The sequence below is a fragment of the Hylobates moloch genome, unplaced genomic scaffold, assembly GCF_009828535.3.
Source record: "Hylobates moloch isolate HMO894 unplaced genomic scaffold, HMol_V3 SCAFFOLD_1, whole genome shotgun sequence".
In the NCBI taxonomy this organism is placed as follows: domain Eukaryota; kingdom Metazoa; phylum Chordata; class Mammalia; order Primates; family Hylobatidae; genus Hylobates; species Hylobates moloch.
In genome coordinates this window covers 184,309,549-184,326,678 of record NW_026652276.1, presented here as the reverse complement: position 1 = coordinate 184,326,678, position 17,130 = coordinate 184,309,549, and the positions used below count along the sequence as shown (strand labels likewise).

The window sequence follows — 17,130 nt, the reverse complement described above, 5'->3', positions numbered from 1 at the left end:
AGAATCTATTGAAGGGTCTTGGTTGGGACTGAGCTCACAATTCCTATCATTGTAAATTCAACGCAGACCCATTGGAAGGCACCCTGGATGCTGTAGCATCTAATTTGCTGAGTGATGACTTAGAACCAAAATCTTGTATAATTCTTGTCCCTCCTTTTAACAGCTAAACATAGGTTGTGCCAATCAATTCAGCAGTACTGCTCCAGTTCTTCTTCAGTACTCTCATGATGCTGGTATGTCCTGGTTTCTGGTGAAAGAAGGCTGTTACCCAGCTTCTGCAGGCAAAGGATGCGAAGGAAACTCCAGAGAACTAAGTGAGCCCACCATGTATCACACAGGGGACTTTGAAGAATGGACAAGAATCACCATTGTTATTCCAAGGTCTCTTGCATCCAGGTAAAGTAATCATTCTTAATGGGTTTGGGCCATTAAGAAAGACACAGTCCCAAATGCTATAACCCTAAATATTGTAATCCTGAAAGATCAAAATCCTAAAAATACAATTCTGGGAAAAATAATTTTTAAAACATTTATTTATATCTTAAAAGGGGATTTATTTGAGAAACATAAAAACAGGACAGAACACTTCATAGGCCACTTTACACAATACTTATTTTTGCAAGCATAAACATTCAGATATACTAAAGACTGTTGCATTGGTTTAACATTTATGAGCAGACAAAATGTATACATAAAGAAATAGGTCAAAAAGCAAAATATATAAGTGTATGTCACCATGGTGGGTAGTTGTTTGCACTCAGCTTTATAAATGTGGCCATCTGAAATACTGACAGACAATTTAACTCTTTTGATGGGATTGATCAAAAACCTCAGTGGGTCACCACTGCATATGCAGTCACCAAAAAGCTGAGACCTGAAGAAATTTTGTCTTTCACAAAAGCAGATGTATGAAAAAGATGTCTCTCCCTTTACTGAGAAAGTTTTTCAACATTTTTAGGTACACCCACATACACACAACGTCAACATTGCACTTTTATGGAGTCAAATTTGCAAAAAAAATGCATAAAACAAATTATAACTCTCTAAAAGTCCTTACATAATTTACACATCCCATATTGGAAATGATGTGAAGATATAGCACATCAAATAGATAGCATAGCAAATAGGCACAGTTTGGGAAGGGCAGAAGTCCTATGACTGGATAATTTGGCGGGGGAGATTTCTTGTATTTTTGGAGATTTCTTGTATTGTTTTCACTTCTGTGATCTTCAAAACACTCACTATGCTTATATTTGGAGCCTAGTTGTGGTCTACAATGTTTGTAGGGATATGCTGTCTGAAAATCTGGTTATTGCTCAGCCATTGCAATTAAGCAATTTTCTGCTTTCATAGCACCAATAATAACTAGCTTTTACACTTTTGTATGTCTTATTTGTCAGAGTACGTGTGAAATATTGTTACATGTACATAATGCATACTGATTGTGTCAGGATATTTAGGGTGTCCATCACTTGAGTACAGTATACTTTTGTTAAGTATAGTCACCCTTCTCTGCTATCAAGCATTGAATTTATTCCTTCTATCTTACTGTATGTTTATACCCTTTAACTCACTTCTTTTCATCTTCCTCCCTCCCTCCCTTGGTACCCTTCCTAGTCTCTGTTACCTGTCTTTCCACTCTCTATCTCCATGTATGAAAAACATGTGATCTAATATTTTAGCTCCCACACATAACTGAGAATATGCAATATTTGTCTTTTTGACCCTGTCTTATTTCACATGAAATAATGGCCTCCGGTCTCATCCATGTTGCTGCAAATGACATTATTTCATTCTTCTCTATGGCCAAATAGTATGTCATTGTGTATATCCATTCATCTGTTGATTAACATTTAGGTTGATTCCATATCTTAGCTATTGTGAACAGTTCTGCAATAAACACGAAAGTGCGGGTATCCCTTTGATATATTGATTTCTTTTTCTTGGGTAGACACTCAGTAGTAGGATTACTGGATCACATGATAATTTTATTTTTAGTTTTTTGAGAAATCTCTATACTGTTTTCCACAGTGGCTGTACTAGTTTACATTCCCACCAACAGTATATAAGAGTTCCCTTTTCTTCATATCCTCACCAACATCTGTTTGTTTGTTTGTTTGTTGTGTTTTGAATAATAACCACTGTGACTGGGGTAAAACAATATTTTATTGTGGTTTTGATTTGCATTTCTCTGATGATTAGTGATGTTGACATTTTTTCATATACCTTTTCACATTTGTATGTCTTCTTTTGAGAAATGTCTATTCATGGCCTTTGCCCACCTTTTAATTTTATCTATTTCTGTTGCTGTTGTTTGAGTTCTTTGTATATGCTATTCCTATTATATTGGTCCCTTGTTGGATGAAAAGTTGCAAATATTTTTCCCATCCCATAGGTTGTCTCTTCACTCTGTAGGTTATTTATTTTATTGTGCAGAAGCTTTTTAGTTTAACAAAGTCTCATTTGTCTGTTTTTGTTTTCGTTGGCTGTGCTTTTGAGGTCTTAGTCATAAATTCTTTCTAGACCAATATCCAGGAGAGTTTTCCATAGGTTTTCTTCTAGAATTTTTGTAGTTTGGAGCCTCATGTTTAAGTCTTTAATCCATTTTGAGTTGATTTTTGTATATGGTGAGAGATATGGGTCCATTTTCATTCTTCTGCATGTGGCTATTCAATTTTCCCAGCACCATTTATTGCAGAGGGTGTCCTTTCCCCAGTGTAAGTTCCTGTCAGCTTTGTCAAAGATTAGTTGGCTGTAAATCTGGGGCTTTATTTCTGGATTCTCTATTCTGTTCCATTGGTCTGTGTGTGTATTTTTACACCAGTATCATGGTGTTTTGTTTACTATTGCTTTGTAGCATAATTTGAAGTCAGGTAAGGTGATGCCTCTTACATCGTTTTTGTTTAGGATTGCTTTGGCTCTTCAGACTCTTTTTTGATTCTGTGTGAATTTTAGGGTTGTTTTTTCTAATTCTGAAAAATGACATTGGTAATTTGGTAGGAATTGCATTGCATCTGTAGATTGCTTTGGGCATTGTGGTCATTTTAACAATATTGATTCTCCCAATCCATGAGCATAGGATTTTTTCCATTTGTTTTTGTGATCTACAGTTTCTTCCATCTACAGTGTTTTCTAGTTTTCCTTGTAGAGATTATTCATCTCCTTGGTTAGTGTATTCCTAGGTACTTATTTTATTTTGGAGATTGTCAATGGGATTGAATTCTTGATTTGGTACTCAGCTTCAGTGTTATTGGTGTATAGAAATGCTCTGATTTTTGTACATTGATTTTGTGTCCTTAAACTTTACTGAAGTCATTTTTCAAGTCTAGGAGTTTTTTGGAAGGGTCTTTAGGGTTTTCTAGGTATAAGATCATGTCATCAGTGAACAGAAATAATTTGATTTCCTTTTTCTCAATTTGGATGCTTTTTATTTCTTTCTCTTGCTTGACTGCTTTAGCTAAGGCTTCTAGTACTATGTTGAACCGGAGTGGACAGGGTGAGCATCCTTGTATTGTCCCAGTTCTTGAGAGGAATGAGTTTACCTTTTCCCCACTCATTCAGTATAGTGTTGGCTATGGGTTTGTCATATATGGCTTTTATTTTTTACTTATTTATTTATTTATTTATTTATTTATTTTGAGATGGAGTCTCACTCTGTCGCCCAGGCTGGAGTGCAACGGCATGATCTCTGCTCACTGCAACCTCCGCCTCCCAGGTTCAAGCAGTTCTCCTGCCTCAGCCTCCTGAGTAGCTGGGATTAGAGGCACACACCACCATGCCCAGCTAATTTTTGTATTTTTTTAGTAGAAACAGGGTTTCACCATGTTGTTCAGGCTGGTCTTGAACTCCTGACCTCGTGATCCACCCACCCCAGCCTCCCAAAGTGCTGGGATTACAGGCATGAGCCATCACGCCCAGCCTGGCTTTTATTATTTTGAGGTGTGTTGCTTTGATGCCCAGATTGTTGAGGGTTTATATTGTATCAACATCATGAATGGATGTTGGATTTTATCTAATGCTCTTTCTGCATCTATTGAAATGATCTTATGTTTTTGTTTTTAGTTCTGTTTATGTGGTGAATGATATTTACTGACTTAGGTGTGTTGAACTATCCTTACATCCATGGAATAAACTCATTCAATCATGATGTATATCTTTTTGATGTGCTGTTGTTTTCAGTTTGCTAGTATTTTCTTGAGGATTTTTGTGTCTATGTTCATCAGGGATACTAGCCTGTTTTCTTTTTTGGTTGTGCCCTTGCCTAATTTTGGTATCAGGGTGATTCTGGTTTTGTAGATTGAGTTAGGAAAGAATCCCTTCCCATCAATTTTTAGAATCTTTTTAGTAAGATTGGTACCAGCTCTGCTTTGTACATCTAGTAAAATTTATCTGAATCCATCTTGTACTGGGGTTTCTGTTGTTGTTGTTGGAAGACTTTTTATTACTGATTTAAAATCATTACTTATTATTGGTATGTTCAAAATTTCTATTTCTTCCTAGTTAATGTTTGGGAGGTTGTATGTTTCCAGGAATTTATCCGCTCTAGGTTTTCTAGTTTGTATACATAGAGATGTTCATAGGAGTCTTCAATGATCTTTTTTATTTCTCTGATATCAGTTGTAATGTCACCTTTATTATTTCTGATTGTGCTTATTTGAATCTTCTTTCTTTTTATCTTGCATAATCTAGCAGTCTATCAACTTTGTTATCTTTTCAAAGAGCCAACTTATCATCTCATTGATCCTTTGTATTCTTTTTCTTGGTTTCAATTTCATTTAGTTCTGCTTTGATCTTTGTTATTTCTTTTCTTCCACTAGCTTTGGGTTTGTTTTGTCTTTATTTTTCTACTTCCTTGAGGTGCAATGTTAAGTTGTTAATTTACAATCTTCTGTCTTTTTATATAGGCATTTAAAGCTATAAACTTTCCTCTTAGCACTGCTTTTGCTGTATCTCAGAGGTTTTGGTATGTTGTGTCCCTATTTTCATTTGTTTCAAATTTTTTTTTATTTCTGCCTTAATTTCATCACTTACTCAAAGATCATTCAGGAGCAAGTTGTTTAGTTTCCATGTAATTTATATAGTTTTGAGAGTTCCTCTTGGTGTTGATATCTAATTCTATTCTGCCATGGTCTAAGAAGATACTTACTATAATTTCAATTTTTAAAAATTTATTGAGACTTGCTTTGTGGCCTAGCATATGGACTGTTTTTGAGAATGTTCCATGTCAGAAGTGAAGCAGTATATTCTGTGGTTGTTTGGTGTAATGTTCTTTAAATGTCTGTTATGTCCATTTGACCTAGAGTCCAATTTAAGTCCAGAGGTTCTTTGGTCATTTTCTGCCTCAGTGATCTATCTAGTGCTGTCAGTGGGGTGTTAAAGCTACTGATATTATTATGTTGCTGTCTATCTTTTTCCTTAGGCCTAGAAGTATTTATTTTATGAATGTGGGTGTTCCCCAGTTGGGTACATGTATGTTTAGGATGGTTGTCTCTTCTTGTTGAATTGAACTCTTTACCATTGTATAATGCCCTTTTCAGTCTTTTTAAACTTTTGTTGAATTACAGTCTTTTATCTTACATGAGTATAGCTACTCTTACTCATTTTTGTTTTCCATTTGTGTGGTATATCTTTTTCCACCCCTTTATGTTGAGTCTGTAGGTGTCTTTACCCATTAAGTGGGTCTATTGTAGGCAACAAATAATTGGATCTATGTTTTCTTATCCAATCTGCCAGTCTGTACCTTCCTAATTGAGGATTTAGCCCATTATGTTCAAAGCTATTACTGGTATGTGAGGTTCTGTGCCTTTTGTTGCACTGCACTGTCCTTTCCCTGGGGAGCAATACTCCCTGTGGGCTAGAGAACTGGGGGACCTTGCAGTACCTTTGGGTCCAGCCAGTGCTGCTCCACTGCGGCCTTCCAAGTGGGCATTGGGAATGTCAGCAGGAACCCCTAGGATGTGGAGATATGGGGGCTGTTACCAAGGGCAATATGCAGTCCTATGGCAGCAGCAGTCCCCAAATGGCTCCCTGCTGCAGCTATTCAGGTCTCAGGAGTGGGGCATGAGTGACCCAGCATGAGTTCCCTGTCTGGTGCATTGCCTTCACAGTGTCTCCAAATCACCACCCATGCTAGCGTCAGAGTTTGTGTGGGTAGTGGCGCTCTCTCACAGCTCGGATTGCAGCAGTCTGTGGCAGGGATGTGGACTGCTGAAGCTCTTTCCTCATAGTTCCAAGCCCTTCTAGGTTCCTGGCCAATCTCAGCCATGCTGGCTACTTGTTTCCTTCTCCTTTTGTGCCTCAGGTGTTTCCTGTGAGTTCTCTGTTGGTCTTTAGTATTCTCTCCTAGATGTTCTATTCAAGGTATGGTTATCTACTCATAATTTTGGTTCTTCCTTGTGGAAAGGATGGGTGCCTGATATCTCTGGTCAGCCATCTTGAACTGGAATCTTCTAAACTTTTATCTTTCACTATTAAGTCGCCTCATACACTTAACTTGTCACAGCCTTTTTGTGAGGAAACAAATTTGCAGATCTCTTTCATTGTATTGTAAGGAATACAGTAAGAAGGAGTGATATTTGGCTTCCCCAATATCAAATCTGAATTAGTTAGGGTTCTCCAGAGAGACAGCATCAATAGGATATGTATATATATATATAGATACATGAGAGGGGATTTTTTTAGGGGAAATTGGTTCACACGATTATGGTGGCTAACTAGTTCCATAATAGACCATCTGCAAGTTGGAGACCCTGAGATGTCAGTAGCATGGCTCAGTCTAAGTCCAAAGGTCTCAGAACCAGGGAAGCCAATGGTGTAATTCTCAGAGAGAGGCTGGAAGCCTCAGGCCCCAGGGAGTCTCTGATGTAAGTCCTGGAGTCCAAAGGCTGGCACACCTAACGTTCTGATGACCAGGGAAACAGAAGAAAAGTCTGTCCTAGATCTCAGAGAGATACCAGTTTGCCTTCTGTATTTGCTTTCTCTTGGCCTTCTGGCAAATTGGATGGCGCCACCAACTCTGAGGGCAGGTCTTTCCCACCTAGTCCATTCAGACTCACCCTCACAGACAGGCCCCAAATAATGCTGCACCAGGTTTCTAGGTTTTCTTAAACCCAGTCCATTTGACACCTGAAATGAAGTCCACAGTCCATCTCTTGTCAACTTGGCACCCATATGCATCTCTGTAAACCATACTTATTTTTCAAATAAAGACAAGTTAATAGTTCCACCGAACATGGTGCAACTAATATGCGACCATCCTGCATACGATGATGAATGCACTGATCCCCTCCCCAGAATTAAGCTTTCAGAATTTCAACATTTGAGATTTTCATCTTTTGGGATTGTGATTTGGGGTATTTTAGATGTTAGAAATTTTAGGTTTTAGGGATTTTCATCATTCAGGATTTCAACACTAGGGATTATGGTGTTCATGATTGTGCCTTTTGGGTTTATGATCAGCCTACATTCTTATGTGCTGTGGCTGCAATTTATAGGGAACATTTGTGTATCTCAATTATCTCAATAACTTAAAAGAATTTATATAGTCTAGCTGTACCTATCCAAGTTGAAGTAGTGACTCTTGAGGTAAAGATCCCTGGGACAAAATTTCCAAAATGTCCGTGTGTGTGTGTGCATGCACATGCTTGTGAGTAAGACACATTTACTCATTTATTCAGCAAATATTTATTGAGCATCTGTGTGTGCATGTACAAAAGTGCTGTTCTGGACACTAAGAGTATAGCAGTGAACAAAATGTATTGAAGGCTAAAAGAGTTGTAAGACATTATTATATCAGACTTTCACTACACATAGATTGTTAATGATTTAATGCCTCCTTACATACACATAGACAAGTTGAGATATCTTGCAATATAAATGATCCCTTTAAATGACTATTAAAACAAATAATAAAACAATAAATTAAAAATCAGTTAATGCGGAGAATGAAATCAATGGACTGAGGACATGAAATGAATTAGTTTCATTAAAGGGACAACAAATTTAACTCTTAGCTTCCTGGCAGTGAAGACAAAGGGAGAAAATATAGGCTCATTTAGTTCTCATTGTTGAGTAATAAAAAGGAAAGCAGACACATTCTGATTTTTTTAAAGGTGTACCTTTTTTTTAGGCTTGGTATTCCAGAATAAATTTATAGCATCTATGCTTGTACTAGATAGAAGAGATAACACAGAGATCAGTATTTTTAACTATATCATTTTACAAAAGATAAAGAAACACTTTTCAAGTAGGCGCCTCTTGATTGAATTCTAGAAAACAACATTAGTTGTCACTCATGATAACATTAATCGTGACTCAGTCAAGGCATTTCTTTTCAGAACTGAGATGATATAATAAGTCTATTTGCACTGCTTCCTGATGACATAGCATACGGTTTGGGTGCTCATTATTGCCATCAACAATATTTCCAGCTTTCTTTCTCCCTAGAAAAATGGAGGATTATACTTTCCCCACAGCCTGTAAAGTTTGGCACGTCTAAATGAAATGTGAATGAAAATGAGACATATGGCTTTAAGACCCCATGTATACTTCGCCGTCTTCTCTGCTCCATAGAAGCTTGTATTGAGATGAATCTTACATCTCAATGGGTGTCTACAATAAGCAGACTCCCTTGCCAACCTACACCGGACATATAAAATAAGCAAGAAATAAACTTTTTCTAGGTTAAACCATAGAGATTGAGAGTTGTTTGTTGCCACAACATAACCTATCTCATTCTGACTTATATGGTAAAAGCTTAACAATCTATAGACGTGTCTTATTCATAAAGTTCTTGGAGGCCATTCTGTCTGTGGCATCTTTCTCCTAATTTATCACCAGTTTACTGTGCATCATCTGGCAAGATAAGCTGGTTGTGCTCTCTGCCTCCTTGTTACTTAGATGTGCATACCTCAAAAAATTACACCACAGCCTTTGGTAGGCAAACTTCCTGGATAGGGAAGGAATTTGGTTAAGGTTGTACCAGTTTCTGGGATCTGCTAAACTTTGAAACATAATCTTTAAACACCAGCTATCTCAAGAAAGTTTGTCAGTCAGTGGCTCCAACTCATAAGTAATTTATTTGTCCTTATATGCTAGTGTTCTTTGTAGTTTATCAAAATGATATGCAAATGCCTTCAAAATTTGTTGTGTAGGTGGTAGAGTTGATTAATTTACCACCTTTAATGAAATTAAGAATTCAACTTGCCATATGCTTTAGTTAGGATACAGACCCAGCTACTATGACAGAGAAACACACAAACACAAATGCTTAACAAATTTTCAACAATAAAGAAGTTCATTCTTTCTCATATGCTGGTCCAAAAGTGAGCAGTTCAGAGTTGACAAGTTGGCTCTGCCATCCTGAACACCTGACTTCCATCTCCGGAGCCAGGGCAGCTGTTCCAGATCTTGCCATCTCTTAACTAGTGGGAGGAAAATAGAGTCAGGGATAAACAGATAAATTACTTTTTTTTTTTTTTTTTGAGACGGAGTCTCGCTCTGTCGCCCAGGCTGGAGTGCAGTGGCGCAATCTCGGCTCACTGCAAGCTCCGCCTCCCGGGTTCACGCCATTCTCCTGCCTCAGCCTCTCCGAGTAGCTGGGACTACAGGCGCCCGCCAACACGCCCGGCTAATTTTTTTTGTATTTTTAGTAGAGACGGGGTTTCACCGTGGTCTCGATCTCCTGACCTCGTGATCCACCCGCCTCGGCCTCCCAAAGTGCTGGGATTACAAGCGTGAGCCACCGCACCCGGCCAAATTACTTTTTAAAAGAAAAATCCCCCTTACTTTTTGTTTAGATTCCTCAGTAGAGCCTAGGATTATATTTGCTTAGTTACCTATTGCTATGCAACACACTTCTCCAAAATTTAAGAGCTCAAAACAATAATGATTTATTATCTCTCATGGTTTCGTGGGGTTTGGCTGGGCAGTTATTCTGCTGGTCTTCCTGGGCTCCATCATCTAGCTGCACTCAGTTAATGAGTTGGTAAGAGTCTGGGTCAGCTGGACGTTTCTCTCCATGTGGTCTTCACCTCAGTGTTTTTCAGTTAGGCGGGCTCCAGCATTCCAAGAGAGGAAAAGTAACTGCAAAGCCTCATCTAATTTGCCACATCCTTTTGGTCAAAGCAAGTCACAAAGCCAGTCTAGATTTAAATGGTGGCTAAAGAGACTTCCTTTTTTAATAAGAAGTGTATTAAAGTTGCACTACAGAGGAGCATATACAAAAGGAAGTGTGATTAAGTGGGAGGCATTATTGTAACTATCTACCATGGTCTGTTTTAGCCCCAGTAATTCACATCTCTTCCACTTGAAAAATGCATTCACTGTCCTCCCAAGACTCCCCAAATTCTCATCCCATCACAGCACCAGACACCAAGTCCCTGGCTGTATTATCTCTATCAGGTTGGGATGTGAATGTGGGTCCTTGATCTCTAGACCTGTAAAGACAGGTAATCTACTTTACCCTTACCCAACATAAAATGGTGAGACAATGTCAGGATAACCACGAGAGATACTCCCACTCAAAAATAATAATAATAAATGAAAAGGAAAGAATGGGAATCACATGGCAGTCACTGGCCCTCAGAAATTCCAAATGCAGCAAGAGACTTGTTACTAGGGCTCCCTCCTCTGAAAACAATGTCCAGGACAAGAACGTTCCAATGATTAAGACAGGTCTGTTCCTTGATAGTGGTTCCTTCATCCACTGTTCTTCTCAGCTCTTGATTGTACTCTCCAGGCTTCACCCCCTGAGAACATCTTTCTTTTTCCATAAGAACAAATCTGTGTTTGCAGCTACATAGCTATGTCATTCTCCTTCCTGCCCATCTCCAGCTGTGCAGCCCTTGTACTCCTCACCTCCACCACTGCATTCCTCCCTCCATACTTTCCAAAACTGTGGCCCAGCTGCAGCTCTTCCAAATAGATCAGTGTAATGTGCCATGAAGTTGGAGAACATCAAGTGGCACATCATTGCTACAATGATACAATGAGGAGCCAAGGAATACAAATCTTGTTTGATTTCCCTGAAGCCCAATAATAAATTTATAGCTGAAGGAGAATGAAAGGCATAAGAATGAGACAGTGGACTTTGGGGACTCAGAGGGAGAAGTTTGGGAGGAAGGTGAGGGATAAATGGCTACATATTAGGTACAATGATCACTGCTCAGGTGATGGGTACACTATAATAAAACCTCAGAAATCACTAAAGAACTTAACCATGTAACTAAAAACCACCTGTACCCCCAAAAACTATTGAAATAAAAAATTAAGTAATAAATACACAGCTGAATCTGAAATTGCAGTGTGTTTGATGTTCAGTGGAATAACCCAGTTGGTAAAGCCACATATGAGAAGTAAGAGCAGATTGTCCTTAGCATCACAAAGTGAGCCAATATTTTGAGGCTCTCAATGTATCAATATTTTCTTAGACCTCAGCTTTTGGAAGACAAAATATTCATCATTAGAATCCAGCTTCATGGTTAATTTGGATACCATCCAGCTTGCTGCTTGATGGCAGTTGTGATGAAGAGCCCTCAACTGAAGAACAGTAAATATGTTTCTACTTTACCCCAAGTAAATGAGCTGTTGTTGCTCCTTCTGCAATATGTTAAACTCAGATATCTCCAAATGCGGTGTTGGAAAACTGAGAATTCTAAGTGTTAAAATTGTTAAAATTTGGAGCTGTTTTGCCATGAGGCAAACATGCTTATAATAGTTACAAGAAAATTGCTCTTTCAGAAATAGGTCTAAGCTGATTTTCTCAAAGGAGCCATTTGTGCTCATATTAATTCACTGGGCTGTTGCCTACAGAAAACACATTGGTGGTGGTGAATATATGTTGGTACACCTCTCACAACTCTCAGAGACATCCCCATCCAGGCAGTATGCTATGTAGCCTGCTCTAGGTACCATATGTAGAGTACAAAAAAGTGGGTGTCTCTGGGCAGGACTAGAAAAAAGTTGCTTAGTATTCTTCAGAATACCCTGCGTCTCTGCACAGGACAAGCAGAAACCTTCCTAGTTTGAGAGGCAGATGCAACATCACATTGAATTGTGTGGTGATGGAAGGGTACAGTGCAGAAATCGATTCACTTAGGCATCTTCCAGACAAAAATGAAAATTGGGGAAGGAAACAAAGAGAAAGAATGAATCTTCTTCTTTTTCCTTATCTGGGACATGCAAAACAAAAGGGAATGCTTTTTGAATAAAATAGTGAAACCACACTATGACGTACTTTTTTGCTTTTCTTTTCGGAGATGGAGTCTTACTCTGTCACCAAGACTGGAGTGCAGTGGCGCAATCTCAGCTCACTGCAACCTCCATCTCCCAAGTTCAAGTGATTCTCCCACCTCAGCCTCCCAAGTAGCTGGAATTACAGGCGTGTGCCACTATGCCCAGCTAATTTTTGTATTTTTAGTAGAGATGGGGTTTCACCGTGTTGGCCAGGCTGGTCTCGAACTCGTAACCTTAAGTGATCCACCCACCTAGGTCTCCCAAAGCACTGGGATTACAGGCGTGAGCCACTGCGCCTGGCCTATGATCTATTTCTAATAAAATTACATAAGAGTAAACTCTTTCTCTCAATCATTACTTCCTCTGAATTATTTCTAGACCTTCCTATCAAGTCAAGACCTCTATTAAATGCTCTTCTCTATGTCTTTCGTAATGGTTGTCGGAGTTGCACGGGTGCATTTATTTGTGTGGGTGTTTGATTAAGTGTGTCTCCTCACTCAACTGTGGGCCACATGAAGGCAGGAACCATGTCTGGGTTTTGCTCCTCACGGTATTACTAGCATTAGCACTGTGCCTAGCATGCTGTAGATGCTTTCTAGATGTTAATTGAATGAAGGGATGTTGAATAAGGAATAAAGACCAGCATTAGGTGTTAGCTATAATGAAGATACCTTCGTTTTTCACATTTTTCCAAAATATATCCAGTGCTACTTAACAAGAAATCATTGTTCCGCATTCTACTGTGTCTCCTTGAAAAGGCAGGAATAGAACATGTGCACAAATACATTAGTAGTAACAATTGCAAGGCTGTATCTCCTCTACTTTGAAAGTATAGAATTGAGACATACTTGTTAACTTAACTTTAGCCTACTTATTTCCTTCCTTCTTCTCATGGTCTCTCAGTGACTAGTTTTTATAATGAATTCTTTATCAGTTCTTCCTCCTATTCCAGAAACCCTGAGGTTACTAAATCAATTGTGTTCAATCCCAAGATTTTGCCACTGAGAAGAGAATAGAGTAGCAGCAGACATCAGGAACCAGGCATAACTTGGAGAAATGGAAATGAAGCAAAACGTGCTGAGGTCATGGCCAGTGAAATCTTTATTGCTTTGAGTTGCACCTTTCAACAAAAAACAAACTAGCAAAGATTGAAAGGGAAAAAGGAACCATCTCTTGCCCTTTCACTCTGAAATACAGTCTTCTATCTAGGACTCTAAGGTATGATTCACCATGTTCTGGACTTACACTATTAACCAAATGATTAGTCTTTTGGTGTTTTTCTTTTTTAAATCTAAATAAGCATTCCTTAGTACTGAGCTCCTGGGGTCTTTTACTTTCTCAAACACATAACAGTGCATTCTGCTTCTTGGGTCTATAGAAGCCTTAGGATCTATAACTGCAAACAACGATACCTCCTCACTCTGGCCAAATCAGAACTTGATTCTCTTATAATATTAAAAACTATAAGAGCCCAAGAATCAGAGACAGGTCAAAGGATTTCACTTGTCCTTCATTCACTATCAAATTGCCAAAACTTTTTCTAAAATTCTACCTAAACTTAGGATTCTTTAACCCTCTGAATTCTTCTGGGCCCAAATCTGAGCTGTCTTCTTCCATGAAATGGGGCAGCTGATGGAGAGATGCCCTCATCTTGCCCAGGTGAGAGAGCCTGGAGTTGGGGAAAGAAGTTTTCCTTTCTCTTTCATCGCTTTCCTTACCACAGATGCTGTGGATCCATGTTTCTCTGGGTTCTATCATAGAAACATAAAAAAGAAGAAGCAAGCATGACTTCTAATCCAAGAGGACTTGTATTAGGGAATTGGCTTGTTTTCCTCATTTATCACAGACATGCAATCTATCTTTTGGAAGAGGCATAGAGGCCTTAACATTTTCCTTAAGAGTAGTTGACAAATGCTGGTGTTCATTAATTCCATTTACTTCCTTCAAGAGGACAAATACCTTCAGAGCCTGAGTAATGTTACAGCTCCAAGGGAAGGAATTTTCCCAAGGTCCATGACACTAAGACAACTGTACTTTTTTTTCTTTTGGTTTTGCTTTGTTTTTCTAAACTTCTTCAATTCTTTTTACCTTAAAAAGAATAAGACCAATATATTTCAAATTAGCTTCAAAGGAAATACATTTGTATGTTCACCTTCCTCTTACACTGAAACTGGGGCTTGGGGCTTACGTTAATAGGCAATTATCTCTGAACATTTTTAAACCTAATAAACAACATTACTGGTTACAGTTTATAAAGTTGCCATGAGTAGGTAACTTAAAATAATGAAGGGGAGGAAAAAGTCAAGGTTATGGTTCATTGCTGCCAAATTTCCAAAGCCACTTGAAGAGCCAAAAAGAAATCCATTCTGAGCCGTCTTTATCTGCAGTTGTCCTTAACAATCTTCATTAGTCTTTAAGATTCTTTATCCTTGTATACTAAGAAGCTGGATTAACTCAAAAGTCTATAAATATTGGCAGAAAAATAAATTGGAATGTGGATATACTAATACATCTTCATCCTTTGATTATAGCGGAACTGAGAAAGAAGAGAGATTTCCCTGGTATGAAATTATTGGGGTGTGTGTGCCTGTGTCTGTGTGTGTGTGTGTATGTTTCCATATGTTGGAAAAGAAAAGATGTATTTTAAAAATTGGAAAGCAGTTGGGACAAATTTTAGTTTGGCAACCTCAAAACTATTGTTCTAGGAGATGAAGAACTGGGCAGTAGCCCAGCCCACTAGTGTTCCAGGGTTTTGAAGTACTGGGACTAGGTCCTTCTTTTGTTCATTGGCAGTTAAAACTGGTGTTTGTGATTTAAAGGTGAGAGATGAAGAGGAAGAGAGGGAAGGCGCAGGTGAATAGAGCTGTCGGTACAAACTTAACTCTTCCCTGCCTGAAGCATGTCAACAGCAAATAGTCAGAGTTCCCTTATCTGTCCTAAGAAAGACAGGTTGTTTCAAACATTCCCAAACAGCCTCTTCTGCAGATATCCATAAACTGAGTGTGATAGAAGGGTGAAATATTAATTAAGTAAAATAATGGAATATCTTTCTGGATTTTATTACTAAAAGAGCAGAAGGTGAGAAAATTTTCAAACATTTATGCTGAAAAAGAAATCAATCTGGGCATGGTGGCTCACACCTGTAATCCCAGTACTTTGGGAGGCTGAGGTGGGCAGATCACATAAAGCTAGGAGTTTGAGACCAGCCTGGCCAACATAGTGAAACCTCATCTCTACTAAAAATACAAAGATTAGCTGGGTGTGGTGGCATATGCCTGTAATCTCAGCAACTCGGGAGGCTGAAGCACGAGAATTTTTTTTTTTTTCTTGAGTTGGAGTCTCGCTTTGTAACCCAGGCTAGAGTGCAATGGTGCGATCCCAGCTCACTGCATCCTCCGCCTCCCCGGTTGAAGCAATTCTCCTGCCTCAGCCTCCCAAGTAGCTGGGACTACAAGCGCGTGCCACCACGCCCGGCTACTTTTTCTATTTTTAGTAGAGACAGGGTTTCACCGTGTTAGCCAGGATGGTCTCAGTCTCCTGACCTTGTGATCTGCCTACCTCGGCCTCCCAAAGAGAATGTCTTGAACCTGGAAGGCGGAGGTTACAGTGAGCCGAGATCACCCTACTGCACTCCAGCCTGGGTGACAGAGCTAGATGCTGTCTCAAAAAAAGAGAAAAAAAAGACAGAGAGAGAGGTCTGAGAGAGAGACAGCTTATGAAGGTTAAGTGCAGTCAAGCAGACATGACTTTCAAATAAATATTAAGTCTCTGTTGAGTTTTTCTGAATTTTTCTATATTCCAATGCTTTGATATGAGATGTTGGTACAAGAAACAGGTGTGTTGTTTTTCCCAACAGCAAGACCAGATTCCGATGGATCCAGGAGAGCAGCTCACAGAAAAACGTGCCTCCATTTGGTTTAGATGGAGTGTACATATCCGAGCCTTGTCCCAGTTACTGCAGTGGCCATGGGGACTGCATTTCAGGAGTGTGTTTCTGTGACCTGGGGTATACTGGTAAGGCTAAATACATGTGTCTGAGGGTTTTATTGTAAAATAGTCATCTCTAGTTGCTGTGTTTCATGTTATTCTCCCAAAGAAATAAATTCTGAATTTATTCTTCTTTAAGTCTAGGAATTGTAGGAATTCACAACCCAGGCACATGAGGTGCTAGGATATTTTGTAGTTTTGAGCTGCCCGAAAAAGGAAACATGCTAATACAAATGTCATTTCCTAAAGAGGATTTGTTTATTATTCATAGCAATAATATTGCTTGAGGTTCTACTTCATGCCAGACATTGAGGTTCTTTTTATTTCATCCCCTTTAATTCTAACAATAACTCTGTCATAGTACTGTAAACCTATTTATGTTTAAGGAAACTGAGGCACAGAGAGATTTATAACTCTCCCGAGATCATTCAGCTGGGAGTTGCTGGAGCTGAGTATCAAACCCTGGCAGTCATTCTCCAAAGCCCAAACCCAAGCTCTTCACCACATGCTGCATGGCTGCATGGCCTCTGTGAGCCCTCTACAGCACTATAGGAAACGTAATTTTATACATTTCAAATAAAAATGCATCTTATGATAAACCCAAATCTGCCAAAAGAGTACTTTACAAAAAAGTATCTCTGAGCACAGTGACCTTTGGATGTTGCTGCAAGCAAAAATGAAAAGAGCTGAGATTAAAGAGTAAAATTGGAGAAAATATTATAAGCTTCAAAATCTTTTTTTTTTAATTTTTCCTGGAGACAACTTCAAAAGGCTTCTTCCCAGCTTTTCAGTATCCCAGCCTTCATCTGGCGCGTGACCAAAGACAAACATATGTTGTTGCAGGCCTTCTATGGAGAGTGCTGTCACTCACAGTTTCAAGGATTTTTTTTTAATTTGAGACTGACTGCC

General features: G+C 38.9%; 1 protein-coding gene across 4 annotated transcripts in view; it reads left to right on the top strand.

Annotated features, from left to right (window-relative positions):
- Positions 1–17,130, top strand: part of RELN (reelin) — a 543,089-nt gene that overhangs the window by 421,683 nt on the left and 104,276 nt on the right. For all 4 annotated transcript variants that reach the window (XM_058425556.1, XM_032761303.2, XM_032761302.2 and 1 more), the window contains exons 28-29: positions 164–396; positions 16,091–16,248. In XM_058425556.1, coding sequence (XP_058281539.1) covers positions 164–396; positions 16,091–16,248 — 391 coding nt within the window. The remainder of the gene's footprint in view (positions 1–163; positions 397–16,090; positions 16,249–17,130) is intronic.